The following is a 24,373-nucleotide window of genomic DNA, read 5'->3' on the forward strand; positions in this document are numbered from 1 at the left end:
CTCTAACACTGACAGGCACAAAACCAGTTTATTAGGAGACACTTTGATTTCTGTTAAAGTTTATTACTTCAAGAGTTAAAGGCACATATATGTACAAGCAATTAGTTGTCTCAGCAAGAACAGAACAAAACAGGGAAATGCATTATTTACAGTTCAGTTAATTGTGCTGTATTTGAATTATGTAATTGCACTAGATAATAGCTTGATTACTTTATCATGATTTTTCGTTGGGTACTAATCCAGAACTACATTTAAAAAATTTGTGAAAAATAAAGATTACTTCTTTCTTAAAATGTAAAAAAATACACATAAAAAGTGTGACTATCACAGGGACAAATTGTTTGACATTACCTAAATTAGCAAGATTACTTATTCTTTTAACTTTATTTCTTCGCAATAACTTACATGCCTTAATTCTTTTTGTCCCTGTATGAGAAGAATCTGAAGAAGACTTAAATATGTAATGTATAAAAGAATACAATACCTAGTATGTCACGCTGATTAATATTCATTTTGAATAATTAGCATATAGAATTCTGAAATTACACTTTTGAGTACCGGTACCTACTTTTGACCCAAAATAATAAGAGGATCATGCAATCCAAAGTTTAAGCTTTAAAAAGACAATCATTTTTAATATTATAGTTTACTAAAAGAATAGCATTGACCTACCCATACAGATTTATAAATTACTGAAATTAACATTTTGTTTGTTTTTCTATGAATTTCATTTCAATAAAACGAGGATATACGTATATATTGAATTATTGTTCATTATATGATCTCCTCGAGTACATTTTAGTGACCAGTAACTCGCTACACAAATAACACAGCAAAGTGACATAACATAAATTACATCATGTTTATACATACATTGCAATATGACCAATCAGCTTCGCTCATTGGGTTTCATTAAATGAGCTAAAAGTGAGAAAAAGTAACTTTTTTTTAAAGGAAAGGACAATAGGACATCACCTAATTTATTTTCAGTTAGTTTTAAATCTAATGGAAAACATGGGTCCCTTTAAAAAAAATATACAGACAGAAATTATTTCTCTGTCTTTTATTAGACCTGCATATAACACACTGTTATATATATATATATATATATATACCGGTATGTTATATAGTGTACATATATCAACTTTAACTATATAGATCTTGATCTATTGCAAATTTCATGGAAACATGAAAATATGCCTCTTAGGCTTACCTACAAAATGGTAAAGCACAAAGCAAACGATTTATCAAACAAATACAAAAACAAGATGTATACAAAAATATACCCATTAAATGGCAATTTGAAATTTACGGTAATCGAAACAAGAAGATTTGAGCTCCTGTATATTTCAGACTTATTACTCTATCACTTGATAAGTTCTAAACATGGCATATTAAAGAAGTCCTCCTATGAATTCCTCTATAGTACTGTACTTTCAAACAAGTTATGATATTGAAAAATATATGAACTTTGCCACAATACAGAAATGACATTACTAGTCATGAATATTACATAATTGAAACAAAAATGAAAATGAACAAATTATAAGCACAACCCCTCATATGAAAAGAATACGCACACTAATATGAAAGACGGAGGCAAGTTTTTGTCAACAAGACAAAGACATGTATGGACTTCTTTATATTTTCAGTAGAAGTATACAAGATATATAACATTTCATTTATTGAGATCCTACCCTGATACCGAAGATTAGATATATATAATCATAGTTTACAAGTGCTACAGATTATTCACATCAAAGTTTATATTAACCTACACTGTGTAGAAGCAAAACTGGTCAAAAACAGCCAGGAAGAAAACATACAAAATTCACTTTGAGTTATCACACTTAAATTGAAATAATAACTGCATCAAAGAAGTACAACTGGTCATTAACAGCCAGAAATAAAACATACAAAATTTACTTCAAGTTATCACAAAATGAAAGCACTTAAATTTCTCTGGACACCTTCTATTATTCCCAACCTCCTTTAATAGTGGACTGTCATGATGCTTCCATGCTAAAGGCACGTTCAGATTTGACCCAATGAACCCCAAAAAACAAAACACGTTTTTAAAACGTTTAAATGAATGGCAATTAACTGCCACATTAATGGTTCTATAGGCATGTTCACTTGGCTCTGTCTTTATAAGATACAGAAATGTAAAACATATTACACTTTATGCTATCATAACAAAACCGTGTCATATCTGAACGCAGGGGGTTCTTTAATTAGAACACATTTCTAAGCTTCAAAACCCAGGCCCATCGACAAGTCGTCTGAGAGGGATTGAGGAAGGGAAGCATGATATTCATTCCTTGATAGCTCGGTCCCATTTCCCATTTCAGAGGTTGACCGTAACCCAGCATGGTGACATTGGTGTTCTGTTCTGCGATAGGAGCGTCAATGTAAACGGTGTTGTTTTGAGGCCACTTCAGGAGGAAAGCATAGACAGCATCCGATTTCTTGGTCGTGGTATACCTATAAAAACATGAGATGGACATTAAAAAAATGTTTAGTGGCTTTATAATTCTATAACTGTGGCACATTAAATAATACCAATAATATGTGTGTGTAATTGGGTTTTTACAAACGTGTATAAATCAGATAGGATTATTTACGTCTGGGGACCTACCTTTAACGTCACCATCCGAAAACGTAACTCTGTTTCGAACTGGAGTCGCCTGAGCCAGTTTGTAGGCGAAGACAGAGAGGTGACCAAGTAAACGTGCCGCTAGACCAACTCACATCTCCCAATAAAAGTTAATAGTTGCAATTTATATAGCCCCTTTCGCACTGGATAGAAAGCATCCATGGGTTAGCATTCATTTAAAAAAATTATTTGAGGTGTCTAAAAAAATGCAACTACATTTTGATTGGCATCATCTTATAAGTCCTCAGCTAATCTCAATGAAATTTCATAGGGGATATTGTAATAGTATCCCTAACCTCTGTGTTAATTTCACATGGATATAAGTTAAAACTAGAGAGTTATGATCATTTTTTCAAATCAGATGTTACAAAGAGCTAGAGCATGCAGAATAGCATCAGTGCACATATTAAGCGCTTGCCTTTGGCTTCAGCGTGAGCTTACGATCAATGAGTCCCTTCAACCTTTCAGGAAACTGATTGACACCACTCCTAGTAGTATGTGAACGATTCCTATCCTATGCGTTACATCCTGATCGATGGTGATGGTGATGGTGATGGCGATGAAAAATTTTGTGAGTTTTTTCATTCCTTTTACTATCAGCATGGGAAAACATCATAGTAGAAATGTCCCCTAGCTGAAAAGGATTGCTCTTTTAATGCTCTCATAATCGAACTGTGAAACAGAGAAGCAGAAGTATTTGGACCAAACATTAATGCCACTTGTGTGTATGGTCCCATATACCCATTTCTTTGTGGAGTGCAGGTGCTTTACAGCAAGATGGGGTCAATTTGATATTATTTTAATGATTCCAAAACCTCACAGTATACATCAACCCTTCCAAACTGCCCCGAGAGTCAATTTGTTTCTCAAGGTATGTGCACGACCAGAACTCAACTTTGCTTACTAATGACTGGTTGCTTATACAAACAAGCATTTACCTGTATGCTTTCTTGGCAGTCAGGTAAAATAACAATCACTGAACTACAAAAAACTTTATCATTAGGGATAAATCAACTTTCTCACCAGACATCGGGGTTTACTGTATCATTCTGCTTTCTCCATGGGATGGATCCGTACACGCCCTCACCGTTGACCTTTAGCCATGACCCCATCTGACGAAGACGCTCTTCAAAGATGGGTACAATGCGACCATCGTGGGTCGGACCTATGTTGAGAAGAAGGTTACCACCACAGCTGAGGTGAAGAGAAAGGAAATGTTTAAGAGCACTTAAGATCTTATATTTCTAATAATCACCATGATTTTGATCATTCATCTGGCGTTCATTGAGCCACATGAAAAGTCTACCAGACTCTATATATAACTTCTGAATTTTAAGATAAAAAAAACCTGCTGCGGTTTATTACGGGATATCTGAAAGAAGCTTTATCTGGGTTAGATGACATGTGTTGATGCCTGTCTGGCTCTCATGGATTTCCTGAGTTACCAGATTGCCAAACTTGTACATTATTGAAGAACATCAACAAATACTGACGTACTAAAGCTCTGCATCTTGCACTCACCAGAGTTAATTGCAATAATGAACATAAAGGTGAAATCAGACAGTGCATGTAAACGGCTATCGTTACATCTATTTCCCACAGCCAATCACAGTCCTTAATTTGTTGCGCCCTTTGTTCCTTCAGCTTCCACTTATATTATTTGATTTCGGCTTCCTGTTCATTCTTGCGATTTACTCTGATGAGTGTAAGGCGAAAAGCTTGTAAGTATGTCTGTAATTAATTTGTTGCTATTTTTCGATTTGGTAGTACCTTACATCTCTTTATACCTTATTGTCCTGACAAGCTTCTGGATCAGACCATGGATATCAAAGATGCCACTCAATGGAGTCGTTCGCACATATCCCCATGAGCGCATGTCCACCGTCATGGCATTCTCCCACTTATGACTTTGCAGTTTCTCTAAAAAATAAAGAAAAAAATAATTCCAATGGTATAACATAACAAGACAAATGCGACTGCTTCTCCTATATGCCTCCTCCTTAAATTCAGTATAGGAAATGTTCTTGATGCTCAAGCACATAGTATACATGTAGTTTTGAAAGGTCAATCAGGTTCAAGAATAACTTGATTTCAAAATAAGTAGAACAAATCTGATAAACAAATAGATAAAGTGTTGAGCAAAATCAGACAACTGATACAAGAATTTTTTAATGGCAAGAAAAACAATGGGAATTTATACGTGAGGGGGAGGATTGCACAATACCACAACATTATTGCCATACTTCCTCTCCAACAAAACCCCCAAATTGCGCTGATGCCTCCCCAATATGGATGATGACAGAGGAAAATCGCTTGGCAATTGCACATCGGCAATGTTTTCCTACTGAAAACGATCTTACTACCTACTTGGATCATATCTGTCACCGCACGTATAAAATCCTCCATGATTGCAAGAAGAGCCAGGCCAATACCAACGATCATTCACCACTACATGATCCTTAACAGGGCTGGAAAAAAAAGTAAAAATATAAAGGTTTGCGTGGTTAATACTTTCTTCACCTCTCTGCTTGTTTGCCACACATGTAATTTTACACAAAAAACAATATAGTCACCAAATGGTGGACAGATTATTTTGTTCCACTCAATGGCTCAACCAAATTACTTACTCATTTCAGGTTTTGATTATCTCTATTAGCTTGTAACGAGGGTATAGATTAAAGAGAAGGTTGAGTTCTGGGAAGAGGTGAAAAAATAATTTGTGAGCGTTATCATTCTTATTATGCAAGTGTGGAAGAACATCAGATAAGACATGTTCCCTGAAAAGCATGGCTCTTCAAATGCCTTCATATTCTAAATATGTCATGTAACATTGTAAAACTCGGGGGAGGGGGAGGGGGGAGGGTAGGATTTTTACGCCACGTGTTCGTGTAGTCCCATATACATCTTTCTAACTTTACCAAGACTTGGCCAAATTTCTTATCATTTTGATGATTCCAGAACCTTGCAATACACATAAATTCTTATATGCTAGATGATCAACCTTTTCTGGTCGATTCCACACCGTTTCTTTCACAATGCAATCGCATGACTAGAACTCAACTTCATCTTTAATCTCGCACCGGAAGCAGTTCATAATGAATCTTGAGGCCTTTGGTATAATATTTATCCCATGATAAATACAAATGTTGCACAGGGAGATGATTTGTGTAGCATATAAAGAGTTAATTAATAACGTGTATGGCAGGAGAAGCGGGCTTTTTGCATAGGATGCCAGTCATAAACAATGAAAATATGCAAGTTTAGAAAATAGACAAAAAATAGTTTACAAATTTGTATCATGTCATAAAAAATTCAAGTGCAAAAAATAGGAAGAAAATAGTACTCGCAAATAGGTAAAAAGAAGTCTGAAAAAGATAAAGGTGAAAAAATAGGGAAAAAATAGTCTGAAAAAGATGAAGATGAACAAAAAGGGAAAAAATAGTTTTGAAGTCGAAAAGAGAAAAAAATAATCCTATTTTTTTCATATTTTCTTGGAGAAAATAGGGAAAAAATTGTCTGAAAAGGTTGACAGTAAAAAAGTAGGAAAAAAATAGTTTCAAACTCAAAAAAAAAAAAAAAAAAAAAATCACTATTTTTTTCCTATTTTCTTATAAAAAAATAGTACAAAAAAGTTGAAGGTGAAAAAAATGGGGAAAAAATAGTTTGTGCTTGAAATTTTTTTTCCTATTTTCTTATCGGAAATAGGAAAAAAATAGTCTGAATTTCCAGAAAATAGGAAAAAAATATATTTTTGCAACACACAAAACTACTAGGGGTTACATCTTCTTATCCTCATTAAAAAAATATCACTTTTACTTCCTAAACATTAAATATACAGCCCCCTGTACCCCAAGGACCTCGGCCACAAAGTGACATGATATGAAACTTTATAGATGGATAGAGCATATTATATGAATATATAAGCCCATAAAAGTCAAATACCATTATCTCTTCAGAGAGTGTCTTGACAATACAATATCATATTACCCCGACTTTAGAGATAGGCAAATGTAAATTAGTTTCTTGCCAAAGGACGATAGTGCTGTGGCTTGTTGTCTTGTGATTCTTAAGGTTTGTTCATATATGGCACTGTAGCAAAAACAGCCGTCAGGTTTTTTTAAACATGTAAATGAAAGACAACTTTGCGTAACAAAGGATATGCGCATATTCACTGAGCCCTGTGTTATAAGATACGGAAATGTGAACCGTATCTGTCATCATTGAAAAAGAAACGCTGTTGTTTCACAGCATCATGTCTAAACATGCATTTAGTTTGGTGACTATATCTTGACGGGGTCTATTCGCTATTCATAAGGACCACTATTTATAACGTGCAACTTCCCGTACCTGCGAGTCCGCTATTCGAAATGGGAGAAGAGGGTCACTATTCCTAAAAAAAAAAGGACCGCTATTCATAACATGGGATAAGGGTCGCTATTCATAATTCAAATTGAGGGTCATTACTCATAAGGACAGCTATCCATAATATTGAGGTCGAAATGAGGGTCGATCGCTATTCATAATAGGAGAAGAGGGTCGCTATTCAAAATATGAAATGAGGGTCGCTATTCATAATTGGAGTAGAGGGTCGCTATTCATAATACGAAATGGGGTCTGTATTCATAATAGGAGCAGAGGGTCGTTTTTCATAATATGAAACGAGGGTCGCTATTCATAAAACGAGAAGGGGTCGATATTCGTAATACGAGAGGATCTCTATTCATACAACAAGAAGAGGGTCGCTAATCATGATACAAAATGAGGGTCGCTATTCATAAAACGAGAAGGTCGCTTTTGATAACACGAAATGAGGCTCGCTATTCATAATAAGAGTAGGGGTTGCTATTCATAATACAAAATGAGGGTCGCTATTCATACAATGAAAAGAGGGTAACTATTCTTAATACGAAATGGTCTCTATTCATAATACAAGGAGAGGGTCGCTATTCATAATAGGAGTAGAGGGTGGCTATTCATAATACGAAATGAGGGTCAGTATTCATGATAGGAGCAGAGGGTCGCTATTCATAAAACGAGAAGGGGGTTGCTATTCATAATCTGAAATGAGGGTCGCTATTCGTAATACGAGGTGAGGGTCGCTATTCATGAAACGACAAGAGGGATGCTTTTCATCATACAAAATGAGGGTCGCTATTCATAATAGGAGCAAAGGGTCGCTATTCCTAATACAAAATGAGGGTCGCTATTCCTAATACAAGGAGAGGGTCGGTATTCATTATATGAGATGAGGGTTGCTATCCATAAAACGAGAAGGGGATCGCTATTCATAATACGAAATGACTCAAATGAGGGTATCTATTCATAAAACTAGAAGAGGGTGGCTATCCATGAAACTAGAAGAGGGTCGCTATTCATTAAACAACAAAAGGGTCGCTATTCATAAACGAGCAGAGGGTCGCTATTCATAATACAAGGAGAGGGTTGCTATTCATAATATGAGACGAGGGTGGCTATTCATAATAGGAGGTGAGGGTTGGTATTCATAATAGGAGCAGAGGGTCGCTATTCATAATACAAGGAGAGGGTTGCTATTCATAATATGAGACGAGGGTGGCTAATCATAAAACTAGAAGAGGGTCGCTATTCATTAAACAACAAGAGGGTGGCTGTTCATGAAACTAGAAGAGGGTCGCTATTCATAATACAAGGAGAGGGTTGCTATTCATAATATGAGATGAGGGTGGCTATTCATGAAACGAGAAGGGGATCGCTATTCATAATACGAATTGAGGGTCGCTATTCATAAAACTAGAAGAGGGCCGTTATTCATAAAACAAAATGAGGGGTCGCTATTCATAGTACAAGAGGGTCGGTATTCATGAAACTAGAAGAGGGTCGCTATTCATAATACAAGGAGAGGGTTGCTATTCATAATATTAGACGAGGGTTGCTATTCATAATACGGCAAGAGGGCCGCTTTTCATAATACTAGAAAAGGGTCCCTATAATATGAGGAGAGGGTCGCTATTCATAATACGAGGAGAGGGTCGCTATTCATAATATAGTGTGGTACGGTATGTCACTGAGAAAGCTCCCGTAGGACTTTTGTGCCAAAATTGATTTTTTGGCATTTTTGGATTGATTGGGGTCCAAGCTATCAGAAATTGATGGGGTTCAAATTTTCCCGACCCTCAACCCCTCTCTGGGGGGGGGGGGGGGGGGGTAGTTTCCTATCACGAGACCCCCTAAAATTGGGTGTGTCATTCATCTAATGACTAGTTTCACAAAACTTGAGTTGTTTTCTAGAACTATATCCCTCAACACCGAGAAAGGTAATTTGAAGACTTTCAGTTAGATAAACCCTCCAACCAACCCATCCCCATCCCTACCCCACCCCCGTCAGCCCAATTTGCGTACCTTTGCCATTGTTCGGCCAGCTGTTTTAAGGTGTAGTACTTTTATTACCATTATCATATATATTTACTAGCCCATTTCCAAACACAAAGAGACAGAAACAAACATACAGACAACCTTCATGTATACACATCTACCTCCCCCCCCACACACACACGCACGCACACGCACGCGCGTGCACACACGCACACCCTTCCTTCCACACGCACATACTCACACACACACCCAAACATTCACAGGCAAGTGCACTCGCGCGCACACAGCGCGCACACATTCCTACATAATATTATGCTGCTCTGTGATCATTGTTTCCAGCTCTTCTGTGGTAAAAGTTGTTTTGTTCCTTGGTCTTCACAAGTTTGACAGAATAAAACCCCCTCTTTTGCAATATATTGCCTGATTTTCCAAGGTAAGCATAAACATATAGCCAATTGCAAATCTCGATTTTAAAATTTTATGTGATGTGGGTCTTCATTATCGGTTAGAGAAGAAGAAAATAAATTGCAAAAACAAGAGAAAACTTTATTACTCTTGATCAATCAATCAACTTAGATGGTTAAATTGACAAATTGGTAAACATTGTATGCATTGATATATATATATATATATATATATATATATAAGATCATGGACCTATTACGGAAGGACATTCAACGTTATTCTTTCTTTGATCCAATGAGATCCACCGCCTTCTGATTATGTGCATCTTAATGAGAACATTCAGCTGTTTTAACAATACGACTGCTCAAGCATTTTCGGTTACTAACAAAGGAGCAGTATCCCTCTCTTGGGTTTTGTCTTCCTGATTTTGTCAAGAAGGGTGTGAACATCTGGTTTACCATTGACAACATTGATCTCTTGGAAGACACACCCACAGGGCAAGGAACCTTTCACGGGACAGTGGTAATCAACCAACAGGCTGTAGATGGAGAGCCAGTGAATCAACCACGTGTTATACCCGAGAAACTTTCTTCGCAAGGCCTTCTAGCATTTGAGATGAATGTGCTTCCAGAGCCAGACATCAGAACTAGCCCACTGAGATTTCAGGCCTACAAGAAGAGGAAACAAAATCTCATTTCTCAAGAATTCACTCATACCTGGGCTCTTGTGTACTACCTTACAACAGATGACAACGGAGAAATCATCCGAACTGAACCTCAGCTGCATGATGAAGAAGCCCAGCGCAGTGAAGAGATGCCAAGTGATGCAGAGTCTACAAATGACCCTTCTAGCAAGAAGGAGGAAGCTGGGTCTTCAAAGGACAGAGAGGAAACAAACTCTGTCGTGATCATCAAAAAGCAGGTGAAGAAATCAGATAAACTAGCAAAGAATGATGTTCTTCCAACATGGGCTGCAACTACATGTAGGTCCTTATTGTTGTCTCAATCCTCTCCCGCTAGCACGCCTACAAACACAGCGGTGGTTGCCCCATTATTCAAGACATCGCCAACTGATTATGGGACCCTCTATACTGTTCTTCGGTTATCCCACGGAATATCTGCGACTGTTGTTGGCCCTCACAGAAAGACATTGATAACGCTAGATCTCGATCTTTACTCCCGAGCGTTGAAGATTCAGCAGTCGGTGGGAAACGCCAACTGTATCTTAAGAGCTGGAGCTCTCCACATTGCTTTCGCTGCCTTACATGCTCTTGGCAAAACCATCGATGGTAGCAGTCTTGGCACGTGTGCTATCGAATGTGGTGCGTACACCTCAGCATCTCTTCGCAGGATCTTTGGTGGTAAAGCTTATAAGCGTGGCCTTGAATTCCACATTACTGCAAGCCTTGCAATCATAATGTTGCGTTTTGATGCCATACTATCGGATCTTCCCAAGGGTCCAATTCGCATCCAGTGCAATTCTCTCAAAGAAAAACTTCATGGACATGACCCGGAGATGGTGGAGATCTATGAAGAAATCCAATCCTGGTACTCAAGCAATGTCAAACCGCTTGAAGAAGCTGAAGACCTTGGAAAGTTTGCCCAGTTCTTGACCCGGTATCTTAACCAGGTGGAGAGTCTTCAACATCTCATTAGTTCATGTCGATCAGGGGACTGGGAGGGCTACTTGTCATCACTAGAAGACCTCACCAAGTACTTTTTGCTCGTGATCTCCTGAAATATGCTCGCCAGATGCCAGTCCATCTCGCTCAAATGAATGCCCTAGAATAGGATGATCCAGAAACATGGAATGCCCTCAAGTCTGGAGACTTTGTGGTGGCAAAGTCAGAGATACCCTTTTCTCTTCTCTTCACTGATCAGGATCTAGAGCAAGAAATCAAGAAACTAAAGGGAATGGTGGGATGGTTGGACTCACAAGAAATGAAGCCGCTCTGGACCGACTAGTCACTACCACACCTCACCTTGCTGCTCTGGTAAATCATTACCTCAATGACTTCCCAAAAGCTACTGGAGCTTCGGTGAGGAAGGAGCATCATCAGCTCTCAGGAGACATTGCAGTGAGGTCAAAGAAGAATGCTATGAAACTACGCCACCTAATCGAGCTGCACGGCGGAGTCAATCCTTTCAAGGAGAAGACACAATTGAAGAGTCTGGTTTCATCGGCACTTGTGTCAAATGAGGCAAAAAGTGACATTCTCCACTTTGCAGAAAAGGGCCAGAAGCGCTTTGAGGAGTTTGTATCTGATCGTTTGCTTTCATCATCAACCCTCTCGGTGTGGGACAAAATGAAGAAACTGAAGCTGAAATCCTTTTCGAAATGGATGGAGAAAAGGAAAGTGCGTGTTGAAGACAAGGTCATCAAGTTGCGGGAGGAACGTGAATTGCTGGGAAGATTCCTTATCATCCAAGGCAGCCGCCCAAGCTTAGTTCCTAAACTTGCGGAAACAATAGGTGAATATGAAATGTCAGTGGTTCCCCGTTCACTATGTGCTGTCGATGGTTCTTTGTACATCCCAACAGACAAAGCAAGTCTGATGCATGCAGTTGAAGATGCAAAGGCAGAACCTCCCGATGTTGTAAAACAGCCTGATGTCGTGGAGGATAATCATATTCAACTTCCCCACAGGTTGAAATGAAGCAGGAAGAGGTTCCGGTTACCGTAGAATATGAGATAACGCAGGTTCCTTATGGAGCAGCCCAAAAACCTAATTAACCTCTTGCATGATCTTCCTGTCAAGGTGCTGATAATTGACGTCATGGGTGTACTTCAAGGCATGAAAAAGACACTAGCTGCCATGCAAAATATGTCAGACCTGCAGAATGCATTCAACAGGCGCATCGAAGGGATGATGGCTAGCTATGATGAAGGTCGAGTTGTGTTTGATCGATATATGGAAGAGTCATTAAAGAACAAGACTCGACAAAAGAGGGCAACTACATCAGTAGAATACGAGATACACCCAGAAATGAAGCTCACAATGTCCATCAAGGAGCTTCTATCTTCATCGTCAACCAAGAAAAAGCTGACGTGCCTGTTAGGTCAGGGGCTGCTTGATAACTTTTCACAGAACACGGACAGCCCTTTCAAGCTAGTAGTTGTGTATGATACCTTCATCAAGGGACATGATTTGGAGGAGGCGCACACACATGAAGAGGCTGATACCCTGATTCATAATCAAGTCCTTGCCTCTACTGCTAGTGGTGCCTTGCAAGAAATTACTGTCTGGTCCCCTGACACTGATGTCCTCCTTTTCTTAATTCATCTAGTATCTTGTGGAAACAATGCAGTGCCCACTTCTCTACAATTTTCTACAGGCAAGGGTACAAACGAGAAATAGATGTGCTGGAGTGGGTTCAAGTCATTGGACATCAAAAATGTCAAGGTCTCCTTGGACTTCACAATTTTTCTGGTGCTGACTGGGGAGGAAGTTTGTTGGGATATCCAAGAAGACATGGATCAATGCCTACTTAAAGCTTGATGATGATGATCCTGCCATTATCTGCTTCAAAGAACTGGGCGAGGGTTCCATTCCAACTGAGCTTAGCAATGGAGAGCTTCCAACACAGGTGTAGGCACTAGAGCATTTCATATGTCGTTTTTTACTGTTCATCAGGTCCAACAACCCTACCATCACTCAGATGGGAACTGTTCCGATCAAAGAACCTGGAAGGTGAGATGTTACCTCCAACTCGTGCCGCATTACTACCTCACATCCTCCGTGCTAATTACATCACGATGAGAGATAAATCATACAAGACTAACTACCCAGTGCTTTCTCCTATCGAAGAGAATGGATGGTATTCAGATAATCGAGGATGTCTTCCAGTCAAGTGTCTTGGGCTCCCTGCACCACGGGCAGTACTTGAACTCATCAAATGTGGCTGCAAAGCAGGATGCAAGGGACGGTGTAGCTGCTCCAACAACGATTTGCCCTGCACTCCTCTATGTAAATGCTATAGTGGAGACTGTGAAAACCGGACAAGGGAGGATGCTCCAGATAGTGACAGCGATTGACTTTTACTGGAAGTCTGATGAACTTTCCTGTTGTCATGGTAACCACGAAGTAGGTGGTTACCCCTTTCCCGATTTTATTTTATGTTTTGTTTATAACTGGAAAATGTTTCCAAATAATTTTTTGATTTAGATCAAGATTGTGTCATGTACAAGTATTTCGGACCAAAATAGCTCAACTTGTTTCTGTTGTTTTTTTTCTTCTTCGGGGGGGGGGGGGGGGGGACCATATCAACAAAACAAAATGCACATTTTCGTATTATTGTGCATTTGAAAAAAAATATTACATATATAATTTGTCAACTTTCTGATTGACTGATGCAATTACAATGCCTAGAAGATGATATTTGAGAATTTTGTTATATTATCATCTGAAGGTGTTTGGCGCCATCTGGTGTTTAAGTAAGTTATTCATTTGATAGAATACTAAAAAAGGGTTGATTTTTTATATTAACAGCCTAAAATAACAGTGTTAATGACATGTGGTATGTTTCACAATTATTCCACTCTATAATAATACACAACAATGCCATTTCCACTTATTATTTCAAAATTCTAGCCCAAAAGAAAGAAGAAGGGCACATTTTTAGGAAATATTTCCCAGTTTTTCACAATTTTTCGCAAATTGCGCCCCCATAACGTCAAAGTGAAAAAGTTTTTTATGACACAATATCATTAAAAATGAATCCTTATATACCTCAAACAACTTCACAGTGAAATTGGCGAAAAAATATATGAATTAGGGTGGAAGACACCAGATTTCCCTATTGCGCTTTATATATGCAATTTTGGCGCCCAAAATGGACCCCCCAGGAAGTGAAGGAGGGGTCTGAAAATTTGAACCCCATCATTTTTGGCCAATTGGGACCCTTTTGAAGCCAAAACAGCAAAAAATTCAATTTTGGCAAAAAAATCCTACGGGATTACATACCATACCGCACTAATACGAGAGGGTCGCTTTTCATAATACGCGGAGGGTCGCTATTTATAAAAGAAGATGGTCATTTTTCATAACACGACAAGAGGGTCGCTATTAATAATACGATACGGTAATACAATATTTTGTATTATGTATAGCGACCCTCTCTAGTATTATAAATAGGGACCCATGTGAATAACGACCCGATTTTGTATTATGAATAGTGACCCTCTTCTCATATTATGAATACCGACCCTCTTCTTTCACTATGAATAGCGGTCCTCATGAATAGTGACCCTTATGAATAATGACCCTTTTCTCAAATTATGAATATCGGTCCTAATGAATAGCGGACCTCATGAATAGCGGTCCTTATATCAAAAACAGAAAATTGGCCATCAAAAGTGGTCTCTAAGCACATTCTCAAACAGCAAACCTTTCATTGTAGAGCCAGGCAAGAAACTCTGTACTGTTCCAGTAAGAGTCAGGACCATGAGCCCCATCTGCCCAGACGATATCCGGCTTGTAGCTGTTGACAATATCCATTATCTGTGGCATCATAACTTGCTGCAATGAGAATTTGACGAAGCAAATATGTTGGGACATAAATTTGTAGTATATCTGCATCATAAAACACAAATGTAGTTATATACTCACTAATATTAAAGGTATTACAAAGTTTTGAAAAATGGGTGGAAAGTGATTCTTTACAATTTTGATATATTTGGATGCCCCTGTGGATGTATTAAAAACACCAGAAATTTTAGCACCTAAAACACTTCTATTTTCGAGAAAAATTGAATATAAAGATTTACCGGTGCTCCCGGTAAATTTTGATAAATTTCAAATAGCTCCTACGGCCGTACAATGGTAGCTGCGGCCATGAAAATCTCAGAGTATGTAGTTGTGGTATATCATTTCCGAATGAGAATAGCTAATCGGTCGATTTTAGTCAATAAACATTGTTTTATAGCTTAATTAATATCTTGACCTTGAGAGGGAGCTATTCAACATAAAGTGTTTATTATTTACAATTTCATAACTTTAGAGTCGATTTCGAGCGCGACAACGATCAGTGAATATTGTAGGATCGTATATGCTTCCAATATGTTAATTTGAACCAAATTCATGACCCCATACCAAAACTTTGTATTACCTTTAAGCAATCCTTCTAGTTAGTAGTTATTATAAAATTGGTTCTAAAATAAATGACACCATGTGACAGTGCACAATATTTTACTACCACGCTTGCTTTGCAAAGAAAGGTCCCATCAAAAAGTGATAACACAAAACTAAGGTGCGCGTATGCGTATATCTAAAGCATACACCATACATGATGAAATGCATCCAGTTTCAAATGGAAAGGACATTGATTTGCGTGCTGAGACGCTCATAACACTTGGCTGCACTTATACTGTGATGTCATTTAAAGCAAATGGCGGCCCACATGACTGTGCGATTTGTGGCATTTTGATCGTGGGTTTGTTTCTTGCTTTATATTTATATTGTCAACCTGTTTTATTAACAAAAAAAATAAAAAATAAAAAAAATCTGTTTTTTGAAGCTTGTGCATTAGTAATTTTCACTGCACTTGGTTGAGTCACGATGAGCCTGCAATGATAATCAACTCAACAAATCTGGTTCATCATCCCATTGTGACTTTAACGCAGTGGCGGATCCAGGCCTTTCTAGCACCCCCCCCCCCCCCCTCGGAAAAAATATGTAAAAACACGTTAATTTTACTTTTTTGGGGAGTTGGGCCCCCCTCCTGGCGCTCAAGGGGGGGGGTGCAAATTTTTGAGGGCCAAAAAAAAAAAAAAAAAAAATATTGCTCACTAACTTACTCATGAATTATCAAGGCTGCACAATGTTCTGTTGATTCACTCAATATGCACTGATCCCATTGCTGGAGCTATACCAGTGATCGAGGCTCAAATGTCAGTGGTCGCAAATGCAACAACATTCTTACCCCGGGCCCGACGAAGCCGATAGACCCTTGGACCAAAATTGTGTGCATAACTGCTCAAACTCGAATATGTAATGTGCTGATGAAATTATAAATCAAGATTGGTGTATATAAACTTACATCTCTGTACACTTTTGTTTGAAAGCCATTTGCCTCATCTTTCAGAAAAAGGGGATGAAACCACTCATAGAGAGAGTAGTACAAGCCAAAATGAATCTTTGTTCTGCTGCGCACGGCTGCTGCCAATTCACCTGTAAAAATAAGAATGTCTTTCTATTTAGAAAACCACTGGATCAGCGCTCAAAATATACGGGGGCGGTGGGCGATTTGCCCCCGTGAGCTACAAAATCGCCCCCGTCAGGTTGCTCACGGGGGCGATTGCAAAATTAAAAATCGCCCCGGTGGAATTATAAAATAAAGATAATCTTTTCTGTTATAACTTTAACACAATATTGAGTTTCAATTTTCAAACCTTAAACCAATGAAATGGAACTAAGATTAGCGTGCAAGATTTCTCGTTTTATGAGTAGGCCTATTATTACCGATTCAGCTCGCAGTGCAGTGCCGCCGTCAGCAGTGGTTATAGGCCTACTGTGCCGTTAGTAGCGGTGCGTGTGCACGCTGCCGCGCCATGTCTGCTGGAGCTGGAGGCGATCGGGCAAGGGCAGAAACATGGTCATGGCCTGGAGAAGTTTTTCGTTGTCAGCAAATAATGAACCTCGACCAGTAAATCAATATTAGGGACTTTTAGATTTGCACGATGAGAACGTGGACTGCAACGTGTGACCTCCTTTTAAGGCACTGCCAGTGCTTAAAAGGACGTCACATGTGATTGCCAGTGCCTTAAAAGGACGTAACACGTCCACGCAAATCTAAAAGTCCCTTTTGAGGAGAAGAGGAAGACCAAAATGTTGTGGAATCAGGGGCGGCGATTTCTGTTAATGACCGGGGGGACGAAATGCGAATTTTTTTTACAAGGATTTCATGCGAGGGAGCGTAGCGACCGAGCGAGATTTTTTTTGCAATTTTATTAGTCTAAACGCTGCACTCTTGGGCCTTCCAGAGCCTAAAAGTGTGTTGCAGTCATTATTCAGTATATGCTATACAATTTGTTTTGCACTTTTTCAAATTTCCAGGGCGGAAGATCCCCCCCCCCTAAAAAAATTGAGGGGGGACGTGTCCCCCCCCCCGTCCCCCCGGGATCGCCGCCCCTGCGTGGAATGATATGATAACATGGGCAGATCTACAGCGGGGGGGGGGGGGGGGGGGGGGGGGATTCTGAAGAGGAGGACTACTAATCTATTTTATTTTTTTCAGGGGGCGGGGGAAGTGAAGCGCCGTTTTAGCATGACTTTCTTTTTAACTCTTACTTTCACCTATCTCAGATAACCCTAAGTTTTTGGTTTCTGCTTTATATGTAGTTGATAATGCATGATTAAAATAAAGAGAGAGAGAGAGAGAACCACCATCATTTTGCAATGGTTCAGGGTTCGTGTAATGTACATTTGAAACCATTTCTTAGCGTCTCAATCCTAAAAAAATAGCAAAACTATTTTTGAGGAAAAGCATTATACTGAATTAAATAAAGAATAAAAGCTTTATATTGGATCATACTAATACTAATACGGGCTAAAGACAATGTGGTATTTGTATAGAGGTATTCCAAAATGACATTCTGATAATCAACATTTGTTCTGGTATCATATGTATATACGCATAATACAACTGATCTTTATGATTTCTTAACGTGACATAGCTTCTTCTCCCTCTGCAAACAAAACAGAAAACAAGGTTATTCAATAAAAGGACCATGCGACAAATAATCATTGTGATTCAAATTGATGCAAGGATGTTTTTGAATATGCAATGCTTTTCACCAGAATCTTCTTTGTAAAAACGACTTTTACAAATCTCAGCAATGCAATTCTGCCACTGTGCTGTAAGATCACTTTGAGATTAGGAGAAGTGTATTATATAATGGGTATTTTAAATTGAATGGAACGTCTCAACTCAGTAAGCATGGCTGAGATTTGTAAAAGTTGTTTTTACAAAAATGATTCGGGTGAATAATAGTGCTTATTCAAACAAATATTCGCATCAATTTGAATCACAATTATTATTTGTCGCTTAATCCCTCTTAATGACCATGTTTTCTTTTTCGTTTGCAAGGGGAGAAGAAGATATGTCACGTTAAAGACATCATAAAGATCAGTGTTGTATGCGTATATATTATATACACAGGCCAGTAACAGCTATGTAGCTTGTAAATTTGTAAGAGGGAAAATGCTGATTGAAATGATAATGATGAAATAGCAAATAATTGAGGAGTATCATAGGTACCAATTCAATGGATATTTGTATAAAAAAGAGCCCCCGTCAGTAATAAAAGAGCCCCCGTGAGAAGGCTCACGGGGGCTCTTTTTTGGGGGGAAGAGCCCCCGTGGACAAAAAATTAATTTGAGCCCTGCACTGGATCAAGCAAGCATTGGTATAAGTTAAACCATGAATGAAATACCATCATAAAACAACATAAAATTAAATATATCCAAGTATCAATACACACATCACACTCTTAAGGAGAAACTGGAAAACTACTTTTTTTAGTTTGCCTGGTCTAATCAATTGTCTTCAACTAATTGTAATGTTACCTCATTCCTTTCTTGAATAGTGTTGTGCATTTCTTGTTCATGTAAAGGAATTTAAATCAAATATTTAATTGCTACTGTTTGGAATTTACGGAAGTATTTCACTTAAAGGAATCATGTTTCAGATTGCAAATGCCTTCAAAGTGCATGGTTATTGCTCTTATTCTTTATTATGACATTTCTAGTGCCCTTTTAGAACCTTAAATTGCTATGAAGGTAATAATAGACCCCAAAATGTGTGAATACGATCGTACCAATTCAGCTCCACTTTTTAAAAAATATGGTGACCGTTAATTAATCAATTAATTAATGATAATACACAGGCCGGCTGGTTGTGCGTATTATAACCAACACGAAAAAGCCAACAAAAAGCCAATATTGGCATTGGCTGGAATAAAACGTATAAGACGGTATCTCGTGTTTCAACGGCTGGTTCAAATTACGGATTATTTGTGGGGCACCATGTACAAATATTAGAAATGGTTATATTTATGGATAGTTCAGCCGTCTCTGCATCGATTTTGATCAAACAAAGATGATTTTGTCATTCAAATTGTATATTCTTTTAAATTTGACACTCAGTTTTTCGTTATCTCACCTAAGAAATGCATTGTGTAGCGCCCTCTGCAACAAAACTCAACAATCCCTTTAACGGCACAAAAGAAATATAGTCTATGAGCTCTTCATTTTATAAAAGGTTAACACATTACCAATTCCAGAAATTATGGCAGATTCTTATCCAAATTATATAATATCATATCTTACCGACCAGATCCCTCTTAGGACCAACGTCCTTTGCATTCCAGTTCCATGAGACATTGGATGGCCACATGGTGAAGCCCTCATGATGTTTGGAAGTCAAAACAACATAACTGTGGAAAAAAAATTAGTAATGAAAGAAATTTTATTCCAGTATATCATTCTCAAAACAAGAGTGAGAAAAATATAACTTGTGTGAAAGTTTCATAATCCTTCATCTTATGTAGCATTTTGATATAAATTATGGTACTACACACATAAAAAAGAAATGGGCCGTTGCAAGAAAGTTTAGTTGCAGTACATCGATAGCAAATATCGGTTGCAAATTTTGCAACTTGCAATCAATCGCAACTTTCTTGCAAACCCCATTAGTCTATGTCTGGTCCCTAAAATTTTGAAAATCTTACAGAAGCTCAAGCTTACTGACATGAGTGTTATACAAGAACGCCGCCTCCTCCTCCTCTTCCTCTTCCTCCTCCTTCTTCATCTTCCCTATATTACAAATATTATGGGTTAACCTACTTTGCTCCAGAGGCTTCCAGGATGTCGGCCCAAGCATTGGGGTCAAAGAACTCTGCCGTGAACATGGGTCCAAAATCAGCATACGTGAAACCAGGCCGGAAGTTCTCTTTCATGAAGTTGACGACAGATGGATAGGGAGGGTCTCCTTGCCAACGATCCCAAAACCATTCACTGAAGAAACTTGGAACGGAGTAGACGCCCCAATGCATGAAGATTCCAAACTTGGCTTCATCATACCTACATAATATAGGCCAGAATTTAATTGATTTACATCAGAAGAAAAGAATCTTTAAAATGATATCTCCAATCAATTAACAGTTGGGATGTTGTAAAATGTGTTTTTTTAATCTTTATTCCACACATAAAAATGCATTATGATTGACAATTTTCCAGAATTTAAGCTGATTTTTAAATGCTGTGATAACTAAACAAGCAGGAAAAAGAGTCATGTCGGAAATAAAACTGCTCTTTCATCAAAATCAAGTAACAAGTATATCTTTAAAAGTACTGAGGAAAAAAAAATCATAGGTCTGCTAATTTTTATAATATATAGTGTACATGTAGTCTTCAAAACCTAAATAAACTTGATAACTTTCTTTTTATGTTTTTTCTCCAACTTCCACTGACCTATCTTAAGATTTTTTCTGCATCAATTCAAATAATATTGATGATTGGCAGGATGGACTTCCCTTTAGAATTCAGTACCGTAAGTATAAGGCTGAGCTGACTGCACAATAACAGCCACTAAGACTGACACAAACTAATTACCTACCAAGCAGGGAGAGGTCTTGAGTCGATGGAATCCCAGTTGGACTGGTACTGACAGGAACCCAGAAGGGGTAACATCAAGCAGGCTAGGATCAAAAGAATTCTCATCTTTTCAACCTATTCCTGACTCTGAACAATCAGGGCTGGATTTGACTGAATCTCTTATTTCACTTCTTCCAGGTCACTGTGTAATATACAATCACAAAAGACCATCGTTAAAGGTATTAAATACAAAGTTTTGGGAAATTTTAAAAATTAGGTGGATAGGTCTAGTGATTCTTTACAATTTTGATGTTTGGATGCCCCTGTGGATGTTTTATAAGCACTAGAAAACGTAGCCCCTAAAACACTTCTGCTTTCGAGAAAATTGGAATCTAAAAATTTACCGGTACTCCCAGTAAATTTTGATAAATTTCAAATGGCGCCTACATCCGTACACTCCCTGAAAATCTCAGAATAGGTCTATGTAGTTGTGATATACAATTACCAAAGGGAATAGCTAATACTAATATGTCGATTTTAGTCAAGAAACATTGTTTTATAGCTTAATTAATATCTTGCCCTTGAGAGGGAGCTATATACAACATAAAAAGTTTATTAGACCCTATTTACAATTTTATGCATTTAGACTTGATTTCAACCGCGACAACGATCACTGAATATTGTAGGATCGCATATGCTTCCAATATGTTCACTTGAACCAAATTCACGACGGTCCCCTACCAAAACTTTGTATTACTTACCTTTAATCGGATGTCATTCAAATCAAGATTCACCACAAATCCTCATAAATACATCCATACAGATGTCTTCATGCAGTAATCTAGAGTTATCCGAGCACAAAAAAATTAAAGCACTTGATAACCAATATAGAAAGTTGCATTGCCATTTGGCATAGTCTATGTTGACGATGTGGACTCTGTAAGACTAAGAGGACACATTTTTAAATTATTTTTTTGGTCTCAAAAATTAAAGCGTTTTTTTTTTTTAATTGAAAATTTGGCTGATTGATAGATTCTATTTTGTTTTGGTGGGGAGGGGGGGGGGGGGGGGAAGGTTGGGTTTTTTCTAGTCTAGTCTAGATCTAGACTCTAGAATATCATTTTTTGTTTTTTTTTTGTTTGTTTTGTAGATCTAGATCTAGAATCTAGATCTAGGTCTAGATCTATTAAACAAAAACAAAAAATCGCTAAGCCTGAGGGGGGGGGGGGGGGTTTACTCTAAAACGCACACAAAATAAAGTCAATGGGGGGGGGGGGTTCAACCCCTAACCCCCCCCCCCCCCCCCCCCCCCCCCACCCCCCCCCCCCCCCCCCCCCCCCCCCCCCCCCCCCCCCCTGCGTACCCGCCTGGTGTGGATCATAAATTAAGGCTGTTAAATAATAATTGTTATGAAATCAAAGTAGACTAGAGGTCTACCCCCGGTAGGTCACGCCGGCGCCGTAAAGATATCCCTTTAGGCTTTACCGTACCCTAGCTGGGTCCGCGTCCTACGCTTCGCTTCGGCGAATCGGTGGTGGCTGCGCCGCCCGGTTAAGCTTCCCGTCTTGACTCTGTCCGAAAGCGAAAGTACTGTCACTAGCCTAATGACTAGCGCCGTTTAAACTTAAAGTTAAGCCTAGGCTTAGCATTGTGCTAGTTTAGCTTGTGACTGTCTACGCGTTTATGTACAAAACTGTAATTAACGCATATGAATTTCAGTACTATACTATAAAGTCAATGGACTGCTACTTACAAAATACACTTTCTAATCGGTCGTACCATGCATGCACCGCGGTCTCGCTATGCCAGCTATATATAGTAGCTATGCGTTCCCTAGCTACGCGTACTGTGCGTCGATACGGGAGGATCGACTTACTTGCCAATCGAGTCGATTATTATGAATAATATAAGTTTAGTGTGCTGAAATTTGTAAATTGTGCCGGCCAATATATCGCTAAGTAGGGGAAGGGGGGGGGGGGGGGGGGGGGTAGTGAGCACGAATTTTTCTTCTTTTTTTTGCTCCCGAAAATTTGAAAATCGTTCAAGAAGAGGAACGAGGTCCTCGGGAGTCGACGCAAGCTCGCGGGTACGAGAAAATCCATCCAGGAGCTGAGGACCTCACGCGCGATAACGCCAAGCTCCTCAAGATGACCCGTGACCATCAACGGGTGAAAGCTGCTTGGACACGGGATGGTCGAGTCATCGCCTTGTTGCCAGCAACCGATGGCAAAGAAATGAAGAAAACCATCTTTTCTGAAGCGGACTTGGCCAGGCTCTAGATTCAACCTTTGTCTATAAATAACTTGATAGCTCTTGCCACATGATATTTAAAACATCTCTTTTTATTTACTACACTATTGGTACTGTTGTTGTTTTGTTTTTTTCTTCATATGAATTGTCTTTTTACTTATCTGCGCAATGTATCCTGTGCGCAGTTATATATATGTTTTCCATTCTGTTCTTTTTTGTCTTCCTTTCCCTGTTTATACCTTCCTTTTTCCTCTCCAACTTGCTGTCTCATATTCTATATGTCTCAAGTGTTTATCTTTCTAGTTGTATTTAGTTAGCTAGCCGTTTCCTTATGTCTATGTTATCAGTACTCGTGTTTATCCTGTCACCTATCTTGACCGATCATGGCTCAAATAGATGATCATAATATTTGCAATTTTCTTGAAGCTAGCTTGAGTGATATCAGTGACAGCATTGAAAATATTTCTTTAAGATGTAATTATTCTACAGAACAACAGTTCTTTGAGTCAGTTAAAAATGCCACAGATAAAGAGCTTTCCCTTCTTCATTTTAATATCCGCAGCATGAGTAGAAATTTTGAACATGTGACATCATTTGTGAACAAAATCAGCCATCAACCATTGGTGTCACTGAAACATGGTTCACCAATGAAAATGATGCAAATTTGTTTGTTATTCCAGGTTATAACTTGTTAAGCAATAGTAGAGTAGACAGACGTGGTGGTGGTGTTGCCCTTTATGTTCCGTCTGGGCTCGATTATCGAGTATGTCACGAGCTTAATGTTATGACTGAAAATCTAGAAGCTTTATTTGTTGAAGTCTTTATTTCTGGTAAAAATAATATCGTAATTGGAGTCGTGTACAGACCTCCCAATGGTATTTTGAACATTTTTTTGGACGAAATGCAGAGAGTTTTGGAAAGCCAGTCACTTAACAGTAAATCCTTATTTTTGGTTGGAGATTATAATATAAACCTTTTACAGCACAATGTTGATGCTCATGTTGATGATTTCCTGAATTTGATGTTGTCGTTTTCTTTGTTGCCCTTGATAACAAAACCAACAAGAGTAACTGAATCCTCTGCTACTCTAATTGACAATATCTTTAGTAACTTACAAC

General features: G+C 38.5%; 1 protein-coding gene across 2 annotated transcripts; it reads right to left on the bottom strand.

The window, feature by feature from the left end:
* Positions 1–42: 42 nt before the first annotated feature.
* LOC590798 (alpha-L-fucosidase) lies at positions 43–22,834 on the bottom strand. Of its 2 annotated transcripts, none has more exons than XM_003730587.3 (10): positions 22,759–22,834; positions 21,028–21,207; positions 20,256–20,492; positions 19,740–19,846; positions 16,450–16,580; positions 14,800–14,930; positions 5,024–5,124; positions 4,444–4,576; positions 3,680–3,850; positions 43–2,484 (listed from the first exon to the last, which is right to left on the bottom strand). In XM_003730587.3, the coding sequence occupies exons 2-10, from the start codon at positions 21,129–21,131 to the stop codon at positions 2,235–2,237; spliced, it is 1,365 nt and encodes a 454-aa protein (XP_003730635.2). In that variant the 5' UTR covers positions 21,132–21,207; positions 22,759–22,834; the 3' UTR covers positions 43–2,234. The 2 variants fall into 2 exon arrangements, with proteins under 2 accessions (XP_003730635.2, XP_030840014.1); XM_030984154.1 differs by lacking the exon at positions 22,759–22,834 and adding an exon at positions 21,767–21,857.
* Positions 22,835–24,373: the final 1,539 nt, after the last annotated feature.

The sequence above is a fragment of the Strongylocentrotus purpuratus genome, unplaced genomic scaffold, assembly GCF_000002235.5.
Source record: "Strongylocentrotus purpuratus isolate Spur 01 unplaced genomic scaffold, Spur_5.0 spur5_scaffold_14, whole genome shotgun sequence".
Lineage (NCBI taxonomy): Eukaryota > Metazoa > Echinodermata > Echinoidea > Camarodonta > Strongylocentrotidae > Strongylocentrotus > Strongylocentrotus purpuratus.

What these genes read in the sequence shown, in the direction of transcription:
- LOC590798 (XM_003730587.3), bottom strand. Translation starts at nt 21,131, where the DNA reads ATGAGAATTCTTTTGATCCTAGCCTGCTTGATGTTACCCCTTCTGGGT. An exon ending in GCCTGGCTCTACAATGAAAG is followed by an intron (nt 5,125 to 14,799) that starts GTTTGCTGTTTG and finishes TTTTTTTTCCAG; the next exon opens with CCCTGTTAAGGATCATGTAG. An exon ending in ACAGTAAACCCCGATGTCTG is followed by an intron (nt 2,485 to 3,679) that starts GTGAGAAAGTTG and finishes ATGTTTTTATAG; the next exon opens with GTATACCACGACCAAGAAAT.